At 44.5% G+C, this 14907-nt stretch overlaps 1 protein-coding gene across 8 annotated transcripts in view; it reads right to left on the bottom strand.

The window, feature by feature from the left end:
- Positions 1-14907, bottom strand: part of DPYD (dihydropyrimidine dehydrogenase) — a 761638-nt gene that overhangs the window by 154307 nt on the left and 592424 nt on the right. For all 8 annotated transcript variants that reach the window (XM_084851877.1, XM_084851875.1, XM_084851880.1 and 5 more), the window contains 2 exons: positions 13262-13382; positions 10585-10704 (listed from right to left, as the gene is read on the bottom strand). In XM_084851877.1, coding sequence (XP_084708003.1) covers positions 10585-10704; positions 13262-13382 — 241 coding nt within the window. The remainder of the gene's footprint in view (positions 1-10584; positions 10705-13261; positions 13383-14907) is intronic.

The raw sequence follows: 14907 nt of genomic DNA on the forward strand, positions 1-14907 counted from the left end.
GTTCAGGGTGGTTAACAAGCCACACTGCATGGTTAACAAGCCACCCTGTGGAAAATGTCCTGGGTTCGGAAAGCATGCTAACCCAGGGTTCAACGAACAAGCCCATAGTTCAACAACAACCCACACTCAACCACTGAGTGTGGGTTAGTGTGTGGTGTGAACAGCCCCACTATCTCTAAGCTCCCCATCTACAATACCAGCCTACCTCATAGGGCTATGGTAAAGATTACTAACATAACAAAAGCACTATACAAATGCTAAATATTATTATTGCCTATGGAGAAGAAGGCACCTATTTTGAGATTAAACTGTTGGCATATGAATATGATTAACCTTTAAAATATCGCTGTTGCTTGGTTAACTGTACTATATATTCTACAAAGAGTGACAGTTATACATTCTTGATTCATAGGCTATTAAAAACCAAACCTGATATTAATATAAGATCTCCTTTTAAAGTATCATCAACAAAATTAAGCAGTGAAAAATGTGCACATTTGTTGTTAAAAGAGTGACTAGATAAGAATGGATCAAAAATGATACACCACGTAGTAGACCTCAGTAAAAGTGGGATGTGCTCATCATGGTGAATGATTTGCATCTCCTTTAGTGTTTCATCTAGAATGGCGTATAGATGCTCTGGAAGGGTATGAATATAATTTTAATTTTTCGTTATACGAGTACATTTTTCTGACACTTAAATAATTGGTCTTTTGAAAAGTTGATGTAAAGTGTAATTTCTGTATTAATTCTACATTCCCTCTCAACTAAAGAAAAGTGCCTTTTTGATTTTTATTATCTCGTGGTAACATAGTCACCAAACTCTGTGGCAGTCAGTTCTTCCCCAATTCCGTTCAAGACAAAAGAAGCTCTCTCATTATATGCATAAAATGTGATTTTAATATCGTATCTGTTAATTGAATTAAGGCTACTACTAATGGCCCTGTTATAAAGAACTGTTAATTGTTAACCATTCAAAACCTAAAAATTCTGGGCATTGGTAATCATAATCATAACCCCCTGCTTATAGAGGTGAGGAGGATGGTGACCCAAGATTGGGCCTTTCTAGTGGTGGCTTCCTCTCTCTGAAATGTTATCCCCAGGAGGCTCTGCTTGCTTCAGCCCTAGCTAAAGATCTTTTTTTTTATTTGTGCAGTGCTTCTGAATATCCAGAGTCAGATTGCCCCTTACCAATACTTCTGAACATTAAAAAAGAAGAGATTAACTTCTAAGCACGAAATTGGAAGCCATATATTCTCAATTTCCAGAAGTTTACCAGAGCTATAAGCAACAGGCTTGCTCAGCCCTGCTTTAGATTTGAATTGTGGGGCTTTACAGACAACTTGGAGATAGAAATATTTTCAAAGTAATGTACTGGGAGCACTCAGAATCATAGAATCATAGAATAGTAGGGTTGGAAGGGGCCTACAAGGCCATCGAGTCCAACCCCCTGCTCAATGCAGGAATCCAAGTCAAAGCATCCCTGACAGATGCCTGTCCAGCCTCGTCTTGAACGTCTCCAGTGTGGGAGAGCCCACCACCTCCCTAGGTCATTGGTTCCATTGTCATATTGCTCTAACAGTCAGGAAGTTTTTCCTGATGTTCAGCTGGAATCTGGCTTCCTGTAACTTGAGCCCATTATTCCGTGTCCTGCACTCTGGGATGATGGAGAAGAAATCCTTCTCCCTCTCTGTGACAACCTTTCAAGTACTTGAAGAGCGCTATCATATCCCCTCTCAGTCTTCTCTTCTCAAGGCTAAACATGCCCAGTTCTTTCAGTCTCTCTTCATAGGGTTTTGTTTCCAGTCCACTGATTATCTTTGTTGCCCTCCTCTGAACCCTCTCCAGCTTGTCTGCATCCTTCTTAAAATGTGGTGCCCAGAAGTTGTTGGCCAATAACCCTGCCTCATATTAACAATCAAATAGGGGAACCTCAATTTTCGCTACATCTGGCCCTCTGGGGTTCTCAAGCTGGCCCTCTGGGGTTCCCAAGCCAGCCCTCTGGGGTTCCCCAGAAGTCCATGTCCCTCCCTGGGCCCAACACCCTTTCCCCCGGCTGCCTATCATTTGGTGGCTTCTGGCTTTTGTGCAGTGTGTTCCCCCATTCTAAAAGGTTGAAATTAGTGCTGTGCTGAAAATTTCCCCCACATTTTTTTCGACCATTCTCATTCAGTCTGATAGAAGCTAAATCGCTTTTGAAAATAAATTCAGTACTGAAGAAATTTTGGAGAAATTTTCAAGGGTTAGGTTTGGGTTTCTTGGGCTTACCTTACTTAGGAGGTGGCTGAGGAGTGAGCACAAGCATCCTGTTTGTCATTGTACGATCATCTCTCTGGCAGCCTGTAGCCTCCCCAGCTTCCTAAACTTCAATTAAAGCCCAGTTAAAGACACTATGAGCTAATTCCTCCCGTAGGGCTTTTTCAGATCAGGACATGCAGGCAGCCCAGGAGGCTATCTGTGATCAGGTCAGCTCAAAATCATCACCAGAAGAAATTCAACATAATTATAGAGTGTCCTGAGAATGAGGCAGAACAACAGAATCCCGCTTCATGGGGGAAGGAAACTTTCTGGAAATTGGAGAACAGATTTTGGCAGAGCATGAACTCCACCTCATCCCTGGAGCTACAGACAACACTGCCCCCACCTGCATTGCGGTGGATGCAAACTGGGGGCCAGCCTGCCAAGACAGTTGATTCTGCTGCAGCATGAAAACCCCCAAACCCTTCGCCAAAAACGAAAGAAGGTGTGTGACAAGCCTTGCCAATGGGGAGCCCTACCTGGGAGAAACGGTGGAGAATTTCTCCTCCTCCTGGTGAAAGTGTCTCCCAAATTTCTCTGCCCACAAACAAGGTGAAGAATTTTGAGAGGCCATCTGTGCTCAGCTCTAGTTGAAATGCCTCTCTGTAGACATAGTTACTGGCAGTAAGAACTTTAACCTGAAATAGGCTGGCAGTTTTTGGTATGTTGACTCCACCCGTTTTGCCTTTGGCTCTGCCCACAACCGGAACGCAGCCTCTGAGGGCTTCTTTGAAATGGGATTTGGCCCTTGGGCTGAAATAGATTCGGCATCTCTGATCTACATTTTAGGACCTCAGACGATGATGCTATACCTTTTAAAGGAATAACTTAAAAAACAATTTCCACGTGAGCAGCACAGTCTCTAATTAACTCATCAGTTAATACAGTAAGGGCGCAATCCTAACTAGATAGGCGGCCTCCAAACTTGGAGGTGACCGCCTATCCAAAGCAAGGCAGGAGAAGCACGAGTGGGGGGGGGGAATCGTTCCCTCCACGCTTCTCTTGCCCTGCTTTTTCTGCTAGACAGCCGATTTCGGCTGTCTAGCCGTGGGGGGAGGGGGGGAGCAGGAGAAGAGGCTGCTGTATGACACATAGGATGTGTCGTACAGGCCGATCCGCTCTCCCTGCCCCAGAAACCCCCAGCCCACCCCTTTTCAGCCGCTCCGTGCTCCTATTCCAAGCACAGAGGATGGGGATTCTCCACACTGGCTCCGAGGCAGCGTGGACATGGAGGGAGGTCAGTTTTCCGGGAACTGACCTCAGAGCGTGAGCTCCGAGGTCGGTTCCCGGAAAACAGCATATCCTATCGCCATCTAGCTGCTCTCTAGCGGCCATAGGATTGCTTCCTAAACCATATATTTGGTCAGCTAAGATTTTTTCATGATAGTGACACGTTTTGAAAATGCAGGTTAGATGTGGCAAGCGTTCTATGTACACAAATAGTCAACAGCATGAGGCCAAGAGAATGGGCTGAGGGTACATGGTGCTAGCTCATAATTAAAGAAAGACCTTAATTTGCTTCCCTAAAGAAGATCAGGCATAGATCTCTAAGCCAGGAAGAGGTTTTTATTTAAGACTGGGTCATACTTTACATTTCTTGCTCATGCAAATTGCCCAGCTGTCTCCCAAAAGGGAATATATTTTCACGAAAAGGTGGAATCTACTCAAAATTTTAGCTTCTAGTAGGTCAAACAAGGTAATGGACCAATGCAACCTCTTATATTTGACCAACTTTGTCATCAGTGTGCCAGTATGGCCAATTCCCTATTTGTTACATAATGTGAACATCTTTTATATTATGAACTAAAATGACATTTCTATTAATATGATTAAGGCCTTCATTTCTACTGAAGATTTAAAAAGCTTCAATAGAAAATTTTGGCCCTACTCTATATGCCTTGAGGACAGGGATCTGTTTTATTGTTCTAAATTATGGTTACCTGCTCTGAACTCTTAATAAAGGATGGGTGAAATCCAAATAAAATAATCTGAATTATTTACAGATAATACTTTGCTGCCATTCATTCTGAAACATAGGCTTTTCAATTTAAAAAAAAACTCCACAGTAATGAAAACTATATTACACTTACAAATCTATAATTTGGAGCTAATCCTATTAGAATAATTTATTTCAGTAATACAAAAATAGCATAGCAGAATGCAAACAGCGGGTTGTCCACCTATAGAACAAATTGTAGATACAATTGCGTAGCATGGAAATAACCACAGCCAGACAGTTTGAAATATAAATCCTTTTAAATGGAAAGCTTCCAAATAAAAAGTGCCTGTGTTCTACTTTGTACTTTTAGGGCAATATATGTGACAAATATTGTTGGTTTATATATTTTTGCACGTGTGCACGCACACGCAGACACACACAGATATAATCAGGTTGGATGGAGGTTCATTGCTTTGTGCATGGGAGGGTTTTACGTATAAAGGCAGCTTAAATATAATTTTTAAAACAACGTGCATGTGGATGAGCAAAATCTTCCAGAGTTTTTCTGGAGGGGCTTCCACACAGGCTGCCCGAGAAAGTGGAGATCTGAAACTGCCCTTGATCACTTAGCTCAAGCTGAGGGCCTGATTCATGCCTGAGCAGGCAACTGTCTGATGGAGGCTTAAGAAACTCCCATGCATGAGAACAACACATGAGCACCTTTCAGGAGTTTAAAATTAGAGCTGTGCACAAACAGTCTCTCAAAAATCTCCAGCCCATTTCTGGGCAGAGAAATTGGTGGCGGCAGCAGCGGGGGGGGGGGGGATTTCTCCAAATTTCTCCTAGGGGAGGAGAAACTATTCAACAGTTTCTCACAGATAGGGCTCACTATTGGTAGGGGATGTAGCACAACTTTCTTTTTTCTGAAGGGTTTTTGTTTTACTGCACTGCTTCTGTAGGTGGCAACAGCATCCACTGTGTTGACGGTGCCACTTTTCTGAGGCAGAATTTTAATTTTTTTATGGTTTTTGAGCTTACCTAATCACTGTGAGGTAGCCAAGGGTGCTGTGTGTGTTTCCTCTCTATTTTACATCTTCCCATTGCTCTGCAGCCTCCCAGGCCACCTGCACTTCCTGAACTGAAGGAGCCCCATGGGAGGAATTGCCTCATGATCTCTTCTTCATGATGGCTTCAACTGAAGTGCGGGAAGCTGAGGAGGCTACCAGCTGCCACAGAGATGACTGTACAATGAAAGACAGGATGATCATGCACACTCCATGGCCACCTCATAAGTAAGGTAAGCACAAGAACCCCAAACCCAACCCATGAGAATTTCTCTGAAATTTTTCCTCCCTTGAATTTCTTTTTTAAAGCAATTTCTTTCCAATTAAATTGAATGAGAATGGTTGAAAAAATTGTGGGAGAAATTTTTGGCGCAGCATTAGTTAAAATGAATGTCTGAAGAGGGCAAAGCTGGCTAAGCACGTTAGCCCCACTGCCAATGTTCCTGGCCCTGTAGAAGCAGCTTCAGATGTTTATGTGTTCAGTGTGAAGGTCTGAAGAGGGCTTCTGCATCCATTCAGCTGAACCTGCTTAGAAGCCTGGGTGGGCTTTTCAGTGCATGCAGCTGAATGCATGTAGAAGTCGCCATAAGACCTTTCCATGGAAGGCCGGAAGCTGCCTCTCACAGGGATGGGAAAGCTGAATGCCATTTTGAACACCTAAAGGGAGCTCTGGCATATCTTGGTATTCATGTATCAACCCAATGGGCCTCTGCCAGCACCTACAATCCTAAATCAGTCAGAAATTAGAGGGCAGTGTAGTTTTTTAATGGATTAAATAGATTTATATACCACTGAACATATTTAAAAATATCTCTTATTCAAGTAAGCTCTTTCAGAACACTGGTCTGAGCCACCTTATACCTTTCTCCTCCCTGGGCTGCCTTCTCCAACCTGGTACCTTCCAGATGTTTTGTACTCTAACTCCCACCAGCCCCAGCCAGCATGGCCAGGAATGCTAAGAACTCAAAACGTCTGAGGGCACCAGGCTGAGGAAGGCTGTCCGTGGGGTGTAACTGTATTGCAGCACACTGGCCCTGAGGTTCAAGAGGCCCTTGGGAACATGTTCTACATAACAAGCTAGCTCCTCAAGTAACTACAGCACTGAGTAAGATTAAAATTTAGAAGGGAGCCATGGGGAGGAAAGGATCAAGGGAGGATGAGCAAGATGGGCACCATCTGCCACTGTATAGAATGACCAGCACGCTGTGACCCACTGTCCATTTGATGGGGGGCGGGGAATGAAGGATCATTGGACTTCTGGATGCCGCTGCACCTACAGGAGGATAAAATGTACTGAGTGTTTCTTCATGTGAGCAGGCATTTGAGGATGCCCGGGACAATTCTTGCAAGAGCAAGAATATAAAGTGTTAAGCATTTCTACTACGTAAATTGATGGAGGATTAACAGTTCTTTGCCATGATAAAACACACATCTTCATACGTGGCATATATCAAAAGGTAGGGATAGGGGAGAAATTAATTTGGTTCGCGTTTTAATGTGAACTCACCTAATTTCACACTTTCAAACCAATACACCAACCAAAATTCAGCTACAAAATCTGCACTTCTCCAAATTTTGCAATGGAGTTTTCCAATTAAAAATGCATACAATAATATGGATAGCAGGGGAACATGCACACAAACTTACGTATATTGATGAAAATAACATTGAAGTGCTTTACATGAAGAAAACTACTTGCAAAAAATGTGCACATTCGGAAAAGAAATTGCATACAAAAATGTATGGACTAGAAGAAATGCACACATATTCTCTGTGTTTGGGATGACCCAAATTTAGGATTAGGTAAATTCTCCAAGTTTGGGGCAAACTGAATTTAAGATTGGAACAATGAGAAACTGAAACTGACAGGTTTATCTATCCTTAGCTCTGTGTCAAAGTCCTTTCTGGTTCCAATATTGGAAAAATCAGACTATAGTAGAGGTTAAATCCCCGGGCAACATAAAGAAGAGCTCGAACTTAAGGAAAGAATACATAGCAGTATACCGATGCCCATTCCTGGCATCAAACAAATAAAAACACACAAAATATGTTGAAGAATTGTTTGGCTCTCTTTGGAACTGGTTTACCACTATCCTAAACAGGCATAATGGAGGGAGCAATCCTATGGCCGCTAGTCAGCGGCTAGATGGCCATATGATATCTGGTTTTCCAGGAACCGACCTCAGAGCCTGCGCTTCGAGGTCGGCTTCTGGAGAACCGACCTTCCCCTCCTTCCACGCTGCCTCGCAGGCAGAGTGGAACAGCCCTGTGCTCTGCGCTCACAAGAGGAGTGCGGAGCGGACAAAATGGGGTGTTCTGGGGGGGTTCCAGGGCGGGGAGGGCAGAAATGCCTGTATGACACATCCTTTGTGTCATACGGCTGTCTCCTCCCCCGCTGTGCCCTCCTGCAGCTAGATAGCCGAAAGCAGCTGACTAGCCGAAAATGCAGATAAGGAGGAGCACGGAGGGAATGATCCCCTCTGTGCTTCTCCTTCCCTGCATTGGATAGCCAGTTGCCTCCGAGTTCAGAGGCAGCCGCCTATCTGCATAGGATTGTGCCCTTAATGAAGTTAAATAAACTTTCAAAAACCTTACGTGTTCTTTTCTCAAATCTATCAAATTATGTGCTCTTAAGAGTTAAATGGAAGAGTTAATCACCTGCTTAACTCTAGGGGTGGGCAAACTCACCGCTGCTTACCCTGTGTGCCACTTGCCGAACCCCGCCAGATGCCCGACCCTGTTTGCCACATGTGGTGAGCCGCCAGATGGTCTGTGGGCACCCGGTGAGCAGCGAGAGGCATCCCATTGCTCCAGCAGCCTCCATTTTACGTGAAACGGTGGGTAAGCTTTTTCCGCAAATCCTCCATTTTGTGCACATGGCGGCCATATGTAGGGCCATTTACGTAAAATTACAGGCGTAAATTGTCTAATTAGCCCATTTATGCCTGTAATTTAGTGTAAATGGCCGTATTTATAGCCACCATTGTGCAAAATGGGGGGTTTGCATTAAAAAGCCTAGCTAGCCACCATTTTGCACAAAATGGCAGCTACCAGAGTTTCTATCACCACTGGCCAACCCCTTGTTCTCTCCTTGCAAGGAGAAAATGAGGGGTTGGTGGGTGGCACAGGACTCCTGCCCCCACCGCCTGTCAAGCCCGTGCGCTCTCCTTACAAGAAGGTGAGCATGAGGGGTTGGCAAGTGGTGGCAGCAGGAGTCCCTGTCACCACCCACCAACTTCTCCTTCTCTCCTTGCAAGGAGAATGCGAGGGGTTGGCAGGCAGCAGAAAACTGAGAGCTTGCCCAATTTGGCATGCGCCAAGTTGGGTAGGCTCTGGTGTCCATAAGCTGGTGTCTGGGGGGCCCAGCTGCCAGTAATCCCCCATGCTCAAGCCTCCAACCAGACTCTGCTGCCATCCCTACTTAACTCTCTCCCATTGAAATCAGTGGGACTGAAAATGCTTTGGCTGGATCATGGCCTAGTCAATCTTTCTCTCCCAACACATCTTATTTTCACCTGTGTTGTAAATGCTAAAAGTTGAAGGCCACATTGCAAAAATGCTGTTATTGCTTTCGATTCTCTGAAGTTATGCTTCAGAGGAAAAAATTCTCACACTTTTCACATAGTGGAAGGCGTGAAGCTGCAAGGAATGTCCCTCCGTCACCCACCCCCCACCCCAAAGAGGTGAATTATCAACCATGAAAACAGAACTTTACTATGAAAATGGGGGGAGGCCTGGAAAAGGTCAAAGAGTTCAGGTGCTGCTATAATCTGTACTATACATTTGCTTTAAATGTGTGGCAAATAGGACATGCTTTTCATAATGCGGCAATTTTATAGTATTATTGGACTGACATGCCATGAACAAATATTCAGAAACGGCAGCTTAAAATGAATGAAAAAAAAAGGGGGGGGGAATCATACCACCAAATGGCGTTACGTATATAAAATACTACTGCAATAGTTCTTTTATTAATTTTTAATGCACAGCACCCTCTGTGACCTCCTTTATTCTTTTGCTGTCAACATGGCAGCATGGAAAAAAATTGAAATGGGATAATAAAGCGTAGGAAGTACTTAAACCCCAAGAGAATGCAAGTGTGCTCCCTCTTCCTCTCCTGTCAGTCTGTCTGCATCTCTGCCCCCCACACCCACACCCCGTATGGATTAAGCTGAATATACTTTAGTTTTGCAGTAAGCCAATGCCTTTCTTTCCATTTTTATATTTACTTTAAATACTACCTATTAAACACAAAGAGTGTTTATCTGTGTGAGGCTATGGACCAATTTACTGCTGTAAATAGTTTCTATACATTTATAAATCAATTAGGGGAGGAAAAAAACCCCACACACCACATACCCAGCAAGCTAATCACCCCAGGACAGCCTTCCTGTTTTCGACACACAATAGAACTACATGAAAGAAGGCTGTTTCCTTTTGTCTGTCTGGCCTCCTCCAAATATATTTGGCCTGATTCAGCTGCATTTTGCTTGAACAGTGGGACACCATTATGCTATGAATATTTACCACTGTTTATATCTCCAAGGAGACTAATCTCCATACCACTAGAGTCCAGAGGCTCATGGCATTGTCTCTGCAGGACCAGGCTCATGTTGTCACAGCAACTGAGGGCATGGGGTCAAACAGATTAATCCATCAGTGAAAATAAAGCACTGCAGTAGTGTACCCCAACTCCCCCCCCACACACACACCCGATAGAGGGTTTAAAATAACATTCTGTTCTGGAATCCATCATATAAAGTGTGTGGATGTATATCTCACAAAGGAGTAAAATAGGGAAATATTAGATTAGTGAGTGCGATATAATATCCCAGAGGAAACCACTTATGGAAATACGGCAAGGAGGTAGATTACAGGAGGGAGGGAGAGGCCAAGTGCAGCCCACAAAAAAACCCACACGGTGCAGAGGGAATGTTTGCATTTTCCTCTTGTGATGCCCTTTGATTAGCCTCCATCTAACATGTGGCCTGACAACTGTGACAGAATGAAAAATTCCAGCAAAACGGCGGGTCAAGAGAGAAAAGAGATTTCCCTCTTCCTCAGGGGTGACCCCATCGCTGCATTTCGTTGCAGTGTTCCGCCATTAAGGAAAGGGCAACCCAAGAGTGTTCACACTCAACCTGTTCCATCTGTCATGACTATTAGGAAACCCTGGCCAGCAACACGCTTAAAACACCGCAGACGCAGACGCACCCTAAGCACCTCCTGATATCTGGCTGGCCTCCAAGGAGGCATCTTTTCAGGGGAAAGGGCAACACCCACCTGATACACCGCCATATGTGGTCTTGTTCCCCAGTCCGACTGAAGGCCAAGGTGTACCATCTGCTCTCAGTCCCATCAGCCCTGACACGGTGTTGGTGGCTGTAACACCATCTGCACCACCTGAGAACAAATTCAGTGTTAGCTTTAATGAGCACGTCAACAGACACTGAACATTGTTCCATGGCAGTAGCAATAAGACTGTTATAAAGGTAGGCTTGAGTTTCCTTCTAGCCATAAAAGAGAACCTCTGAAACAATTCATCAGCTTCATAGCATTATTTTTTAAATATTGCTATGCTTCATATTTATAGAGTGCATTTCACATATTCCAGGCACTTCACACACAGAAAGCCTTACAACAAGGAGATACACCTGTCACAAGCTGTAGCTGGTTGTAGCTCCTTTTTCAGTGCACACTTCATGACAAGCCCACCATATTTGCCTCCATTGGATGTGTGAACCAAAAGAACCAGGGGAATGTATCTGGAGAACTCCCTATGTTTTGGCCTTCTCTAGTTGCCATGCTGAGGGCAGCCCGGCAGACTGAAGGCTGATTCTATTTCCTCTACAAGGGGAACACATGTGGATTTTGCAGAATCATCCTATGAGCGACGTTGAGTACGTATGAACTTTCTTGCAAAACCCAAGTCTGATGCTGAGCTTCAAATGTCTTGCCTGAGCATATGCAGAACACATCTGTGGAAAATTTGAGGAAAGGGTTTTAACAAGTTTAACTTCTGGAATAGCCTCGAAGTGAAAATTCCACCCCACCCCCGCTCCCCGAGATAACATGGTTTTCGGTAACTCTTTGGGCTAGCCATTCACACAGAGGACTAACGTTTAATGAGGGTCTACACATGTATAATCTGATGCATGAAAAACTGAGATTGTGAACTCGGGATTTGATATTGGAAATTGATTACATGCAAAGGCCCCAATCAGACATTAGTCCCTTCACGATGGCCAGTTGGTGTGTACCTTTGTTTAAACAATATATGAAATCTGGTAGGAAATGAAAAGGACACATACATTGTAATATTAATTTGATAAGATCCAATTTGATTATAATTTGCATTCTATGACTAATTATTGAAATCGTTGCATTTTTCTTGAATTGAATAAAGAACTGGAAACAAAATGAGGAATGAAACTTCAGGGGGGTGGTCATATACTGTATCTCTAAGTAATATTTTGCACTTCAGTTTCTATTTCTGGGCCAAAATGTTACACGTGGTGGAAGAATGGTGTGGCTTCTCTCCACCACACACGTGATATCCACACAGTACACCACAGAGGCCCAGTCTACACTTCTTTTATGGGGCTCCATGGAGACATCCATGTGATCAGGCATTGGTGCAGAACACCTGCCTTATATGTGATGGCATGTCACATGACAGAGGGAAGCAGGTCTGGCACCAGGGATCACCATGGTTGGACACCTGCCGAGGACACATCCCAGCAAGGGGCCTCCTGTCACAAGCCCATGGATCTACTCATCTTCCTCACCACTGCCATCTGCTTGCTCACCTGTCCTCCTCTTCTGGACCAAAGGGGGTTAGTGAACAAACACTGGTGGCAAGGGAGGAGCAGGAGTTGGACAGCACCTGACACTACTCGCTTGCTTGCCAGTTCTCTGTCAGGCAAGTAGGAAGGTGGCAGCCATGGTGAGGAGCAGCAGCAGCAGCTGACAACAATGGCAGTCAGGAGCAGGGTGGGCCCACTCAGGGACTGGGGCCTGCACAGGAGGGGGAACCTGCTGAGGGTGTCTTGCCCAAGGACACCCCCACCCCAAGCCTGGAGCCAGCATTGAAGGGGAGAGAATGGCACCATTCCTCCACTAGATGAAGGCCCAGCTCCTCATAAGATTCATCTCAACTGTGCTGTTCAGTGACTGAGAGACCTGACATTTGCCCACCATGGGCTGCCTGCAGATCATCGCCATGGTTTTCTCCTTTGTCAGCTTTGCACTGATTCTCCCTGCCCTGGATTCATATAACTGGGTGACTCACAGGTTCCATATGGGCCTGTGGAAGATTTGCATTTTGGACTCCTGGTGTTTCCCAGTTGGAATGGATGTGGAAGGTAAGATCCTGCCTAGAAAATGACAACTAGAGGTGTGGCAGTCAGAAGCACATTAAGTTTTCCACACATCTTAATGCTTGCTTCTTGGTGGTGGCCCCCAAATTATGGAATGATCTCCCCGACGAGGCCCACCTGGCACCAAGATTGTTATCTTTTCAGCACCAGGTTAAGATCTTTCTCTTCTCCTACGCATTTGGCAGCATATGATAAGTTTTCATCAATCTGAAATGTCTTATGGTTATGGTTGTTTGCTTTTGAGATTTTTGTTTGAAGTTGTTTTAGATATATGTTTCTATTGTGTATATTGTCTGTTCATGTGTTTTTTTTTATGTAAATGGTTTTTAATCTCTGTATATTGTATTTATAATGTTTTTTAATCTTTGTAAACCGCCCAGAGAGCTTCAGCTATTGGGCGGTATAGAAATGTAAATGATAATAATGATTCTTACTGGTGTTCTTCCACGTGGATTTCTCAGACTGAGAAAAGGATAAAAAGAACCTGGAAAGTCTCATGAGTCCCTTGGCATATTTCTCACTGCACAGTGGGACTGCAAGCTTATAAAGCAGTGAAATGGGGATAGTCCCGAGTTTGTTACCTTCTCGGGAGGCCGTTGCGATGTTCACGATGTTGGTGACATTTGGGGTCAGCTTGGCAAAGAAAGGAATCTGAACAGCTTGCCTCACCCAGCGACAGATGTTGCGCACCAGCTCTGGATCCTGTTCAAATAGGTCAGATAAATACAACGCTTAATTAAAAGTAATGTGATCAAAACTTCCCAACAATCTGCTGCACTGTGGTTTGCTGAAATTCAACTTCGAGGCTCTGCTGTGCCTCATTATCTTAAGCCGTGTCTCTTTCTCATGCTAAGGCAGTAGGAAAAAGAAAATATGCAATATATTTGATACCTAAAAATGAAAATGGGAAGGAAGGCAGTATGACATAGAATTGTTCAAGCTATCACAGGGTTCCATAGGGATCCTCCAGAGGAGAGGCTCAAAGCAGCGTGGATCAGCCTTCCTGGGGAAAAGCAGGCACACAGACTAGAGCTGGGGCCAGTTTTGGAAAGGGTGTTTCAAAAATGCACCCCCTTCTCTCAGAAAACAATTCTCCTGACCCATTTGGAGACAATCTAGAACCAAATCTATGTTACACCTAAGAATAGGTTGCACAGGTTCACAAATACTGACCTAGCTCCCCTGTCATCCCTGCTCCCCCCCCCACACACACACACTTTACAAGCAAGAAAAGAAAAATAACAGAGCTTATTTTTGTGAAAGTGTGAGGGAAAGGTGGTGGAAAGGAGCCCTGTTCACTATCAGCCGGCTCCACAACTTGAAATGATGGTTCTGAGCATGATGGGAGCCCTTTTCAGGTGTTCTGTACCTGAATAGGGCAAACATGCAACAAGAGGGTTTGCCCCAGCCCTACCCCTCTCCTTTGTTGTCCTCTAATCATGGAAGGTGACTGTCTGAAGAGGAGAGCCCCCTCTATTCATGGAGGCTCCCCATGGGAGCCAGAATGCTGATTTTCCAGTGTCATGGCTTGCATGGAGGGCCTTCACAGAGCCTTCTCCTGTGGCATCCTACTGGAGTCCTGTGTAGCTCTGCAGCCCAGCTGACTGGACAACTTTAACCGCCCTCCCCCCTCCCCGGGCGATCCTATCTCCTCATTGGGCTGAGTGGGGAGGTTCAAACCTCCCCATTCCCGCACATTGAGATGTGGGTGGGGTGGGGTGGGGTGGGGGAGAGTACAGAAAATTTAAATGCCACAAATGATAGTGGTGGTGAGCATCCTTTTTTCTGTTGTGAGCGATTCCACAACAATACATCATTCCAAGCAAAATTAAAACTAAACTTCAAGCCAAAACAGCCCACACCCAATTGAAATGCATTTTCACCTACTCAAACTATTTCTGTTTTGGATATTCTGTAGTCACTTGGGAGTCTGTGGGAGGGATCCAGCCCCTAACACCACTACAGCTGCCCCATCCCCCGCAGCAGTAACAAATCCTAATTATACTGTGGCAAAACTTTTGCCCAGGGTCACACTTACAGGGAAAAGAAAAAGAAAAAAAAGGATATCAAGGTTATGAAATTCTGCACTTGTCATTATATCTCACATCTATTTATTTTTGTAATCTGTATGCAATACATGAATTTATCTCTCTGCGGAGAATGCTGTGCTTGAGTGCAGGTACTTTGTAACAGTGAAGTTACAAAGTACCTTACTCCTAGGAGAAAC

Source organism: Heloderma suspectum, chromosome 4 (assembly GCF_057233095.1).
Source record: "Heloderma suspectum isolate Gila_16-S chromosome 4, 16-S_ref, whole genome shotgun sequence".
Taxonomy (NCBI): Eukaryota; Metazoa; Chordata; class Lepidosauria; order Squamata; family Helodermatidae; genus Heloderma; species Heloderma suspectum.